The sequence below is a fragment of the Typopeltis vanoorti genome, chromosome 5 (genome assembly GCF_054136105.1).
Source record: "Typopeltis vanoorti isolate ZY-2024b chromosome 5, IOZ_Tvanoo_1.0, whole genome shotgun sequence".
NCBI classification, from domain to species: Eukaryota; Metazoa; Arthropoda; class Arachnida; order Uropygi; family Thelyphonidae; genus Typopeltis; species Typopeltis vanoorti.
In genome coordinates, this window is record NC_143553.1 from 110629204 (window position 1) to 110643135 (window position 13932).

The 13932-nt window shown below is 35.6% G+C and overlaps 1 protein-coding gene across 1 annotated transcript in view; it reads left to right on the top strand.

Annotated features, from left to right (window-relative positions):
* Positions 1 to 5818: 5818 nt before the first annotated feature.
* LOC150106720 (uncharacterized) overlaps positions 5819 to 13932 on the top strand; it is a 129685-nt gene continuing 121571 nt past the window's right edge. Inside the window, exon 1 of the mRNA XM_090393460.1 lies at positions 5819 to 6136. Coding sequence (XP_090249586.1) covers positions 5819 to 6136 — 318 coding nt within the window. The remainder of the gene's footprint in view (positions 6137 to 13932) is intronic.

Here is a 13932-nt window from a genome sequence, read left to right on the forward strand (position 1 = left end):
CAAGAAATAAATAAGCTGTCTTCTTATACTACTCTGACAGGAAACCAGCTTGAACCACCTCTGTCTCAAGAGCAAATCGGTTTGAACCGCTATAACAAAGTCGTGACGTCATGAATAAATAAAGTCACCAGGTGATATAATCACGTACCGTGAAATGGTTGTCATATTACGTGCGAATGGTGAAACCCATCAACTAAGAAGCCAGTTATTACCAAGCTTATTGAAAAGATGAAATGAGAAAAACCAACAAAGAAGATGAAACAGTCATGATTCTTCTTCTTGTAAGTGGGGTGCGACGTTCTCATTATCCATGAAACATTTGAGAAGCATTATATCTGTTAGCTGTTATTTGATTTACGCGAACTGGTACGGCTTGCCTTGCTTTGTAACGCGAAATGAATTGTGACATCAGCGCGAGGAATTCTTGTTATCATAGACACCGATTGCGCAACAATGGTTGAGTTCAGTGATGCTGAATAAGTAATATCACTCCTAATGCTGATGAAAGGTAAACAGTATACCAAAGTTTGTATTCATCAATCTCCATTCATTAATACAAACTTTCACGTTGATTTGTCAAAAATAAAATGTGACCTCTCTGACTTAACAATGCGACATAACAATGTAGAATATGCCTAGACAAGCAGCTGATGACAAAGATTTGTACAAGAATTTTATATAATAAAAATGCTTTTGTGGATTGGTGAATTAGCCAAGTGTGATGTCACATTTCTATGGTAAGCATGCGCGAAGGCTTGATGTATGTTTCTATTCTTTTTCTAATGATGTTATTTTTGAGTACGTTACTTTTGTTTCTTTTTTTAAAGCGTTTTCTAGTGCGAAATATGAAACAAATGATAAAGAGTTATTCTGAAGAATCTGGTTATTTATTAAAGTAATGACTTAAATACAATAATTATCGAATATTTGGAAACAACGTTTATTGGGATACAGTATGATACATATTCTTCGGAAGATCAATCAGAATCTCGAATACTTGTACTTATTGCTTAATTTATGTACAAAACGTGCAGAGAAGTACGAAATATGTTTGCGTTTTTTATTTTTCTCTGCACGCTATTATGGCTATTTAAAAGTGTACTGTTGTCATTTTTGCTGCTGTCACTGAGGCTGTTAAAGTTGAAAGGAACACAAGACTGAAAATTAATGACTGCTCCTCTTCAAAGCAATCAAGTAGATTTAGTGGAAAACACAAATGAGTACTTTAAAACAGTGCTAGTTTAGTTGGGTCCGGAAGTTGAAAACACGTGCTAATGATCACAGACACATTTTAGAAAGAAGACCACTCAGTGTATGTGTTTAAGAGAGAGAGAGAGAGAGAGAGAGAGAGAGAATACCGTTTTAGCCATAAGGCATGATTCTATGAATCAGCAACAATGCAGGTATACAGGAACATAACAATGAATCACGCTGTTGGTGTTGATAGGATTTTTTTGTATAGCGATGACCAGTATAGCTCCATCTTATACCATAGGTTAGAACTATAGAATGCAAGCTCGGAAAATCTAAATAATTGCTGCCTTATATTTCTTGAAAATAGGCGTTTGTGTATATTATCTAATGACGAAATATTGTAAAATAATTCGTATTGTCAGTTGCTGTAGTTAATTAAACACATCAAACAGTATAGTAATGGTTTCTTGTCAGTAAGATTTTTAACGGGAACGTGTTGTTAATTACACGGGAGGGAGCATTTTTTATACTAATACCACACAAAGAGGCAAATGAAACTGAAGAGGGTGAGAAGATGTTGCGCAGCCACTGTTCGTATTTTGGAATACAGCAAGCTGATGAATTCCAAACCTTTCTCGTTTCACTCTTTGGCTAAGTTATCCTTACCCTACTGAAGGCTGACACAAAAGTTCTTATTTTGGTTACTCGTTGTAGAAGATCTCCTTTTAAGTCCTTCTCAATATCATTAATGTATAGATTGAACAATGATCCAAGAACTGATCCCCGAGGAACACCAGTAATTGCCTTAAATTTGACTCTCACATCTCCCCATAAAGCACGTTTTGAAACCTGTCTCTCTGTCAACCAACTTCTTATCCAATCTGATATCTTCCAATTTATATTGCGGCATCGTCTCAAATGCCTTAACAAAGTCGTATTATATCCATTTCCTTTATTTAGCTTAGCCGTAAAATTAATTTACGGCTCAGCTAAATAAATGCTGTTCTTTGGAAATTAAAGCTTGTCTGTCAACTCATTTCTGAATTTATTCAGAAATCAACTATTGTAAAATCGTCGCCACTACCACCACCACCACCATCTCTGTACAACAAGACTATCATACAATATTTCCTTTCTTATGGGATTTTTCCTGTGTTAAGACTCAAAGTATACAACCATGTTAAAGGCCTAATCAGTTCAAGTAAATATTCCTTTAGCAAATGCGTTGATATTCATTTGTCCCTATTACCGAATTTTTGTCTACGTTATGCTACAGTTTTAGAGCCTCCTTCTGATGTACCTTTCTCTCTCTCTCTCTCTCTCTCTCTCTCTCTCTCTCTCTGTTCATCCACTTGTAAATTCTGGCATGATTCGAGGATCACCGTCTTGGCCACCATGAGTTCATCCCGCAGATGTTGTATCTCTGTGCTCCATGTTGAACTCACAGGTTGATAGATCTCAACGAAGTGAGAACTCATTATCTGAACAATCGCATCTGCTTCTGTCTCAAGAGTACTGTCTACATTCAGTAAACTTATTCTTCCAGTTGCATTCCTTCTTTTAACATCGAAAGAAGGAATGAAATTATTTTGGTTGGCCTTATCTACAGAGTAAATTTCTTTCCATACTCTGACTTTGTTTTCCGTACAATAATCGCAACGTTTCCTTGTTCACACGATATTCCTTCCCCATCATCTTCTTTTTATCGATCTCTTGCATAATAAGATTTTACTCCCACTCTCTTTGTTCTTCGAGCTCTAAGCACAAATTCACCTGTAGCTTCATTTAAGTATTTTTTTCAATGCTTCCTGTGCACTGTTGATGTTCTTCCCATTCAGTAACTGATATTGTGATATCGTCTTATTATGCTCCTGAGTTTGTCATAATTTCCGACTAATTGGAACATCTATATACTTAGCTACTTTCAGTACAGCATGATCATTGTCACCAGTTAATGGCAAAATAGTCACATCCTTCTATTAACACTTATGCCACAGTGATCAATTGTAATATTCTTTGACCTCGTTTTCGAAACATCTAGCAGTTCTGCTGTGAGTGGAACTAATTTATACCACTAAAACCAACTCGACACAAAAAAAGAAAAATACATTAACCGCTCTCTATAGAATTAATTTCTCCATTGCTTCATAGTCCAGATTCTTGGTGCCTTGCTCCATGCCAATCATCGACGGTATGTGTGTCCACGGTTATTAAGAAAGGCTTGTAGGACTGCAGCGCTTACTTGTCGTAAAAACATCTAATGGATTGTTAGCAGTTTTAGCTGTTTCTCGCATTTTCAGACAGATATTTCAAATATCTGACAGCGATATAAAGTAGTCAACTTTCTCAAAGGATATCGGTTGCCATTGGTCTATTTTATGTAGTTTACGGATCACATAGTTGCTTCTCAAACTCGGTATCACCTCGCCAACTGCTGGCTTGGAAATACTTAATTTCTACATGAAAGATAGTACACGTTTTCTACAAATGACAATACTACGAACACTTGGACTTTAGTACATTTGTACTATAGCTATCAAAAAAATGTATTTATAAAGGAATGCGCAGTATATATATGAATATATAAAAATTTCCACAAAAACTGTACAACGGTACAAATAATTGCCTGGTATATAATAATTTCATTCAAAACTTCCCAACTGTATTTCGATTATCTGAAATGCATTTTGTTCCATTTACTTTAATCTAGGAACCACACGAGAAGTCACAAAGCCGATGCACCGTGTGAGAATAAGGGATATCGCATCTTAGGAGAAAAGGTGCAAGGAAAGACTTTCAGTGAACACATATATATGGAATAAAGAGAGCAATGAGAAATTCGTTCAAAAATTTGAAGAAAAACTTTTAATGTGTAGATTGCGACCAATAGTTATATAGGTTTTGAGATGCTAAAAGAAAATTGCAAGAATGACAATGCTTAGGAAAATACCAAGAGTAAAAGCATAAAACGCAATAAGATGTATATGAGAAAGTGACTGGATTTGATTTGTTAGAGAGAAATTGGCCATCTGCTAAGAGGAATGTCCTACTCCGGATAGCGTCCGGATATGCAATTTTATGGAGGATATTGATGAACCATTGAAATGTGATAACAGTATTCAAGATTTGGGAGGATTTCGGATTTATATGTGTATGGAGAGTCACAGATGAAAAACAGTGTCTTAAATGGAAGAGGGACAACAAGAATTTTGGAGGCCGAGAGGCTACACATGGAAACAGGGGCTACGTGTTTCTGCATGGAAAGGGTTCAAATGTAAATTAACCCCAGAAAAGACAATCTTTCTTACGAGAAATAAGACAAAACCGTATTTTTTATAGGAATATCAGATTTCCGTCTACAAAACTGAGCATATTTCCTTTCTTAAATTACTACATAAATTCAAATTTTGATTTTTCCGGATATTGTAAATAGTTATTAAATATTTATGAAAAATTATCTGTCATTTTCATTATCTTTTAATGGAGATAAATTAACTGAAGAAGAGCAAGTTTTTTATGTCTTTTTGTGACGCCTTGCTATAATGAAGAAAAATTATATAACTCTGAAATGGAAATATTAAGTGGATAATTTATTCTTAATGCGAGTATCATACATGGGAATCTAAAAGTCGTGAATTAATTTGGAATTTTCACTTTAACTTGTTGTTCAATTGGAGTGGATTTTAAGTCACTACGATGCTCGTTCAGAAAGTCAAAACTTTCCTTCAAAACGTCGACTTTGTGTGTGTGTGTGTGTGTGTGTGTGTGTGTGTGTGTGTGTGTGTGTGTGTGTGTGTGTGTGTGTGTGTGTGTGTGTGTGTGTGTGTGTGTGTGTGTGTGTGTGTGTGTGTGTGTGTGTGTGTGTGTGTGTGTGTGTGATAGCGAGAAGGACAGCAAAATATACATGAACATTCGATTGTAACAGTGTTCGGGTTTAAAGATGAGAAACATCCTTTCTATCTTCTTAAATGCATCTAGTCTCCATAGAAAAAAAAATAATATCAATAAAGATAATGGATAATACTATTCGTCCTTGGCACTTCTCAGAGTATTCGGAGATCACATTCGATTCATTCTAGTAGTCTTATCTGAATGGGTATATTTTTTTCTTTCTTGTAATCTGCTTCCATCCAGTTCATATCTGAAGATGTACATTCACCACTAAATGATGTATATTTTAACATGAGCTCTCTTATTAAATGATTAAAAAAAGTGCTCCCTGTTTCGAGAATTGAAACAATTACCACACACACACACACACACACACACACACAAGGTAACCTGCTTACATTAGTGTAGCTACCGAAACTCCATAAATTGCTGCAATCATGTAAGTAGAGCGACAGGGAGAAAATGAGCGAGAGTGAGTGAAGGTATATGTGGAATGTAGCCAATAACAAAGCCCATCACCCCAATGTCGACTGGGCATGACCGTGATTCCAGGTAACTACAGTTGCCGACACATTCTGAGGCACGAGGCGCTGCCGTACTAGCCGCACCAGTAATGACATGTCAGTCAAGTCGTAAGTGTGCCACCAGCGCGATGTCTATACCGTTAGTGAATAGGTAAAACATTACCCGTTAATTATTTCCCCTATCCCCTATCATTAATATATTCGAAGACATGCCAGGTCTCAAAGTGGGTAATGACCCCAAAGGTCAACCGACATCGCCACCAAAGGAACCGGCGAAAGTTACCGAAGGATTACAACAACAAGCGGCTGCCGGGGCTGAACCGAAAGTTTCAACTCCACCTCAAGCAGATGATGGACACAAAACTCCCTCGTCTTCTTCTGGAGGAGCTCCAACTCCCGGTCCAGCACAAATATTACAAAGGATATTAATTCTTTGCCGTAGAGGTGACTGGCTGGCGGTGGAAACGCTGTTGAAACAGGTGGATAAAGATGATGTCGTTACCGAGGCGTCCCATCTGATAGATGAGGTAAGTGCTATTAGAGTTTTGTCGGTACTTCATTGCCTATTCTAAAGCTTCGAGCAGATTTGTAAAAGCAATTGTCGTATTTGTATTTTCTTCATGCTTTGAGTTCAGTTAATTGTAGTGCACTTTTCTTTTATCTTGAATTTTGTTCTTGAGAAACTTGACTTTAATAATAAACAAAGTGCATGAGATTATAAAATATCATGTCGTCTAATGTCTGAAACGAATTAAAAGAATATTCACTAGTGGAAAATTCAACAGTAAACTATAAATATGCACAGTTATCAGTTCAAAACATCCTCATTAGTCTTTTGTAAACACAATTTCATAAATTGTAATTCCACCAAAATACCAATTATGAAATCAATCAGATTAACTGACAACTGACAACATTTTCTTTATACCAATGAAAAGTTAAGTCAAATAATATTCAGTGGCACAACATTAGAAACTGCTCTAAAATTAACTTTTAGCTTGAGATACAGTTGAACAAATTGTTAGTTATAAATGGGGAAAAGAAATCAACTTCTTTTTAACTATTATTCCATGTTTTTCCAGTTTTCTGCTATGTTTTTAATTCCGTCATTGCTGGTCACTGGTCATATCATAAAACAATGTCTTTAGAAATGACAAAACAGCAGCTAACTTTTTAACGATATCAAGACAGAGTCAAAGTCCACATCAATGGAACAGAAATGGTCAAGTTTGTTGTGTTACAACAAGCAGAATCACTGTAAACAATGCGATGATTACCACACGACAAAAAAAATCCTCATTTCAATTTGTTCACAGCATTTAACGATTCTGTTTCAAGTTCACATATAACTTTTTTTTTAATTTTTGTAAATATATTATAAATTAACAAATATATAAGGCCTAAATCAAAAACTCTTTAAATAGGCTGTCTAACTCGATTTATTATCAATTTACCATCCTTGATGGCACGTTTCGGTTCGTATCATTGAATTTTCAGTGAATTTGTTTTTTCTTTGTTTCAGTTGTTTAACTGTAAACTCTGGATTTAATGGATTTGTTCGTGTTCATCCCCCCTTACTGGAGTTATATTTCATGATGTTCTTTTTTCTGCTAGATAAAGACGCTATAGTTCATTTTAACACAAACATATTCGTAACCAAAATATTGTGGTTCATGTGGCTAATTACAGAATAAAAAAAAAAAGATTTTGATTGACAGATAATCATTCTTTATAGCGCTAAGTGGTCTCTTCCATTTACGAGTAAGGGTATCTATTGAACGAGTGGAAAATAACCGTCACTCATTTCAATATTCTTTCTCAATTTGTTTCGAGATAAAATAAACATCACTAAGTCATCGTGAAATAAAAACTAAAACAAAGAATACTTCTGCATGCGTTTCGCTAATAATAACCCTTTTCATTTTGTTCCAGTGTTGTAAGTCGTTTTTGTCAATCAGCTTTTGGTGTGGCGAGAGAAATAACAACTTATAACAATATGCCAGCACGTGATCTTTAGCGCCCTCTATTTTCCTTTTAATTACTTTTAGATTATTCTTTCCGGCTAGAACAATTGTGCTTCCAGCATACAAATTGTCCAACAATGAAATGGATATACATAGTAGGCAATAATAAACCTGGAAATCGACTTCCGATTTGAAACCTGCAGTAGGCTTGCAAGAATATTTGGCTCATCTCGCAATCGCTACCCGAATAACATGGATAAGCAAACACGCAAGGCCAACCCTAGGAACTCGCCATAAAGAAATTATATAACCTTGCACACACAAACCGATTTTACTGCAGCTTGAATGCATTTTAAGTTTTGCTGTTTTGGGCGTAAATTGTAAAGACCAACGCCTTCCTTGGTGAGTGGTTCTGCTATGCGTCACTTCATTGGTAAAGAGAAATGGATCTGGATATCGTTCTAAATCGTATTAATCAGAAATCTTATGCATTTAGCATAGGGTTCTAAAATCAGTTTGATTCAGAGACAGAGTTTTCGCTGTTCCCGATCTTTTCAACATGAAATTACGTTTTCCAAATATCGGATACAACACTGTTCAACAAATGTTGAACAGTGTTGTATCCGATAGTGTTGTATCCAATGAATAACAAGAATGTTATTTTTGTTTAACTAAATGCTTTGTATACATGTGAATACTTAAAAAGAAATTCGTAATTCTACGGAAAATCCTAATGCTACAGCAAACCTCAAATATCACGATAAGTGAAATAAAAACAGTTCACACACTTCAACCTATGACTTCATATTTTGTAGATAACAAAATGAACCACAGTATTTAGCTATTTATTTTATAAAGGATGTTTATTAACTATTTCAGCGATTTTAATTAAAACATGTCGATTTCTTTCTTTCTAAATTCTAGAATATAATTAGAATATAATGATACACCATTTTAATTTTTTTAAAAACATTACTTAAATAAAACGTGTAGCATTTTGTTGTATTATTGATCGTTTTCAGATAATAATCATAGTAGCACAAGTTTACGGAGACGTTATCATGTTTTGGGATAATAATAAAAAACAGCTAACATCGCAGTAGATTGAAATTCATTTTTGGCGTGGCCGTTGATTCAAAAGCATGACTAAACGTATCTATGCGGTTAATCTCTTTCGTATGAAACACAAAGCTGTAGGTTTCTGTCACACAGATCTAATTCATTGTAGTGTTGTGTCAATGAATAACAGCGATCTGTACAGTTTTATACAGCGCAGCATGATGGATAACACTGGCTGACATTATCATTGATAATATAAACAGAAAAATGTGCCACAAAATCGATGCTGTTTTGCATTAGAAAGCTCCAATATTTTTGATTATCCATTTTTAAACACCCTTGCGAAACTATTGGCACCTGTGATAGTACAGGTGCCAATAGTTTCCAGAAAACTCAACGCCATTCATCTTATAATAATAAAAAGTGATGTAGATAAGTAATTTATATTACTAACTGTATAATGTCCAAAATTTGAAATAGTGCCTTCCTACATATTTAATAGTTTACATAAATGATTGTAACCATTACTATTTTTTTTTTATCTAATTTCCACAGTTTCCAACCTTTTCATTTGCAATTCTTCATGCAAAATATATCCTACTCGTTCTTTTTAAATGCCTCTAGTCTCAGCAATTTCACGCACTTGGACACCACGCGGATCATCCAATACCATATCGTGCACTTGATCAATGATTTCTGGTATTGCTACACTTTTTGGACGTCCTTGACGTGGATCATCTTCAAGGGCAGTGAACTTAAAATATTTTTAGGTGAACATATACAGTATTCAAATAATAATAATAATAATAATAATAATACTGCTCGAAGGCAGTCGATGCATGAACAACTAACATTATGAAACTGCATGTGATTAATCTCTTGTCGTATACGGCACAAAACCTTCTTTTTGTGTGACGGAATTATTTGATTACGTTGTAATTTTGTGTCAATGAATAATATTGGTCTCTAATAGCTCTTGTACGGTATAGAATGATGGCTAACAGCGATGAACGTGATGTGATGCAGTTAATGCTTTTCTGTGATTCTACAAAAGGGAAGTGTGAAACAAAATCCAAAAATGCAGTTTTGTATTACACACAAAATCCATGCCGTTTTTTTACTACAGAGCTCCAATTTTTGATTTTCAGCTGGGCAGATGTACTTATGTAGGTGACTAAAAGTAATATAGATAAAGGACGCTTACATTACTAACTGCATAATATCCACAGTTTTCAAATATTGTCTTCACACACATATTTCATAGTGTACATACATACATGCTTTAATAATTGTTCCCATTAAGCATCAATGATCTCATAAACAGACTGAGTCCTAACTTTTTGGGGCTTTACAAATGAAAGTGAGTAAGCTAGTCTCATACGGCTGCTGTAGGGTTCTCCTCCGACAAAACCTGGTCATCATCATTCTTCCACTTTCTTCTGTGCATGTGGAAACACGGGGTTTCTTATCAACATTAATACACAGTTCAGCTTCAAGCTTACGGTATCAACTTCACATCCTCCTCTTTCATTCTATCTTCCTCTTTTTTTTGGTGGGGGGGAAGTCTATTTTCAGTTCAACTTCTTGTTCACCGTACTGCTTATTCTTCTTCTTCATTCATAGTTTCTAAAAATAGTTAATGTCTACAACCCACCATCTACAAGCTGGTCTCATGAAGTTTTGCCGGCCTTAATGCACCCTGCTGTTTATATTGGAGACTTTAACAGTTCATACCCAATGAAGCTATAGAGAAATTGATGTAAATGGTGCCAAGCTAGCCGAGTGGGAAGAGGCAAACAACATGCAGCTGATTTTCGATCCCAATGATAATCGCACTTTTGACTCGGCTAAATAGAATAGTAGCACCAATCCTGACTTATGTTTTGTTACAACCAATCAAAGGGACCTTCCAGTACCGACCAGCCGTCGTATTTTAGGAAGATTCCCACACAGTCAACACCGTCCTGTCTTTATTGAGGTGGGCCCTCAAATCCCAATTACTGAAACCATACCAATGCCACTTTTGAATTTTTTCGAGGCAAATTGGAACAGCTTCTGATCAGAACTAGATAAAAATGTGCGCTGGATTCCACCACAACCTTGTAACTACCGAAGATTCCTGAAAATAGTAATTTCTACAGCCAAAAACACATCCCTAGAGGTGCTAGAAAATAATACATACCTGGCTGGAGCGAAACTAGCCCACTTTATAACGACTTTCTGAATATCGGATGTGTAGATGTTGTAGATGATCTTATTGACAGCATTAATTTAGCTAGAGAGAACAAATGGATTGACACCATCGAAAGGCTGAACTTTAAACATTACAGCAGCAAGGCATAGAGTCTCCTTAAAAAGTTGGTTGGTAATTGCCATCGCCCCCACGCGAAAGCTGCTGTTAGTGCCAACTGTATTGCCAATCGGATAGTGAATCTGTCTAGAGATAAATCAGAAAACACCCACACTAAAATAATTAGGAAGGAATTGACCAGACTTAAAGACGTTTGTTCTGGAGCTACCAATCTATCCAATCCATTCACAGAAGAACTTCTTGCTGAACTCCAGGGAGTAAAAACTGGTAAAGCGCCTGGATTTGATATTATTCACCCTGAATTTTTAAAAACCTCTGGATCAAATACAGTGGAATGGCTGACAAAATTCTTTTCTAATATTCTACAGAGTGGTAGATGACCAGCAGAATTTTAAAAAATCAAAGATAATAGCCATCCTGAAACCTTGAAAGCCCTCTGATAAACCTATTATTATTAATTATTGTTATAATTAATTATATAACTCTCCCTCATGAACAGGTCGGTCTCAGATCCGGGCGCAACTGCGAAGATCAAGGTATGGCCCTACCAACTCATATAGAATTTAGTTTCGAAAAATGCTTTTAAATTGGCGCAGTCTTTATAGACTTGATAGCCGCATATGACACTGCATGGAGGAACAGCATGATCTACAAGCTCCTCAAAATATTGAAATGTAAAAATTAACTCATCTGATCAACGGTATTCTGTCTAATAAAATGATACAGGTAGTTATAGATGATGATATGAGTAAGTCAAGAACACTTAACAATGGACTCCCACAACGGTCAGTTCTGGTCCCTCTTCTATTCAATTTGTATATTTCTGACCTTCCAAGGATAACGTCTAGAAAATTCGCATATGCGATGATCTGTGCATCACATTCCAACACCAGAACATCTGTACTATAGAGCACATACTAACTAGTGACCTAGAGGAGCTAAACCACCTCTTTGAGAAGTGGCGTCTTATTCCAAGCACTACCAAGAGTGAAATCTGCTGTTTTCATTTGAACAATAGTATTGCATGTGACATTTTAATAGTGCCACTAAATGGGAACACACTACCGCACAATTTTAATCCAAAGTATCGCGGCATAACCCTAGACAGAACCCTCTCCTCCTTTAATAGACATCTCTCTAATATTGCTGCCAAACTCAGGACTAGAAATAACCCACCGCATAAACTTACTGAAACAACCTGGGGGGGGGGGGCTTGTGCCGCCACATTAAGGACATCTGCTCTGGCCTCATTTACTCACCCCACTGAATACTGCTTAGCTCTCTGGCTGAACAGTACGCACGTTCAATTAATTGATACTTTGATACTGTCCTGAATCAGCCAATGCATATCATTTCTGGAACCATAAAGAGTACTCCATCATACTGGCTACCAGTTCTGAGCCACATATAATTGCCACAACTACGACGCCAAATCAACCTGATTTGCGAATATAACAAAATTTGCCGGAACCCACTGCTTCCTATACGCTCTGATATTGACAGCTTTACATTACAGAGGCTCACATCAAGTCACCAATAACATCGCAGACAGAACGAACTGCCTAAGTCCGTAATCTGGCAGACTGTCTTTAACCCAAATATCTCTCCATTAGGGTTCGACCTACCTCGAAAAATATGGACCTCCTTAAATAGAGTTCGCACCAAGCATTGTAGGTGCGGAGCTTCATCATTTACTTGGGGAATAAGACCAAACTCATCTTTTGACTGTGGCGAGGATAACCAAACTATACAACATATCACGTTTGACTCTCCTTGCAGAGCCTTCATGGGACCAGAAACTGACTTTATAACAGTTTCTATAGATGCTGTTGATTGTCTGTCGAAGTTAGATTTTTAATTTTATGCTTATTTGTATATTTTTATATGTATATATGACTATGGTGTCTCTTCACACTGTTGTATTCGTTTATACATGTCTTATGCATTTTATTATCTTGTACGTACTTTTTTTGTGTGTGTGTGTGTGTGCGGTGGTAGCATATTCATGAATTCTTCTTAGTCAAACGCTAAATAATAAATTCATCATTTCTATGTGTTAGTCTAAGTGTAACTGAAAATATAATGAAAGGATGTGGACAATAATGAAAAAGTGAGTCTTGTAATTGCATTATTTTATAGTGACATCATTCATTACCACAAAAGTTTAACCAAAAACCATATTTATCATTTGTGTGGTGGACATAATTTTATTTTCCATAATTATGCTCATCTACCATTAGAATGATTTATCTCTTTTCAAGAGGTAAACCCTGGCACCTTTCTATGAGACTGGCTAACTTACGTTCAAAAAATAAAAATAAATAAATAAATAAAAATAAAATAAAATAAAAAAATAAAAATAATAAAGGCTCTTTGTCTCAAATGAGACTTCAAGCAAGGTTTTTCCGACCAAAGGACACAGTCGATACTGACTAAATTACGGAGGATATGCAAACACACAAACCAGTGATAATGTAAGAAAAACCAAATGCTTTCGCAATGGAATATGAGTTAAAGTCATAATTATTCGTTTTAATTTAAATCGAATAATTATCGAGTTTTTAACTACTAAAGAAAGATATTTCATTTCCTTTGAGATCCTATAATCGGCTGATAAATTAATCACTTAATAAAGTATTAAGAAATATCGAATATTTATGAGTATGAATATCTTCATTCTTGATCGGAATGATATTAATCTAATATACTTAATTATTCCAAATGATTTTAATTTTAAATGTAGTAAATTGGAGAAAAACAGATAAGCTGCTTTTTTAAAAAGGAAGTGAAAGAGGGGAACAGTTGAAGCTGAAAGCAGTTGTGTAGCTAGAGCTTTTGCCGCCCGGGGCGATCCCTGAGTTTGTCTCCTCTCTCAATACACACCAAAAATACTACAAAAAGTCAAAATGACGTATAGGGAAATAAATTAAAACAGTATGTTTATTTTTGAAGTAAAACTTTAATTTCAACATTCTAAAATGTTATTTTT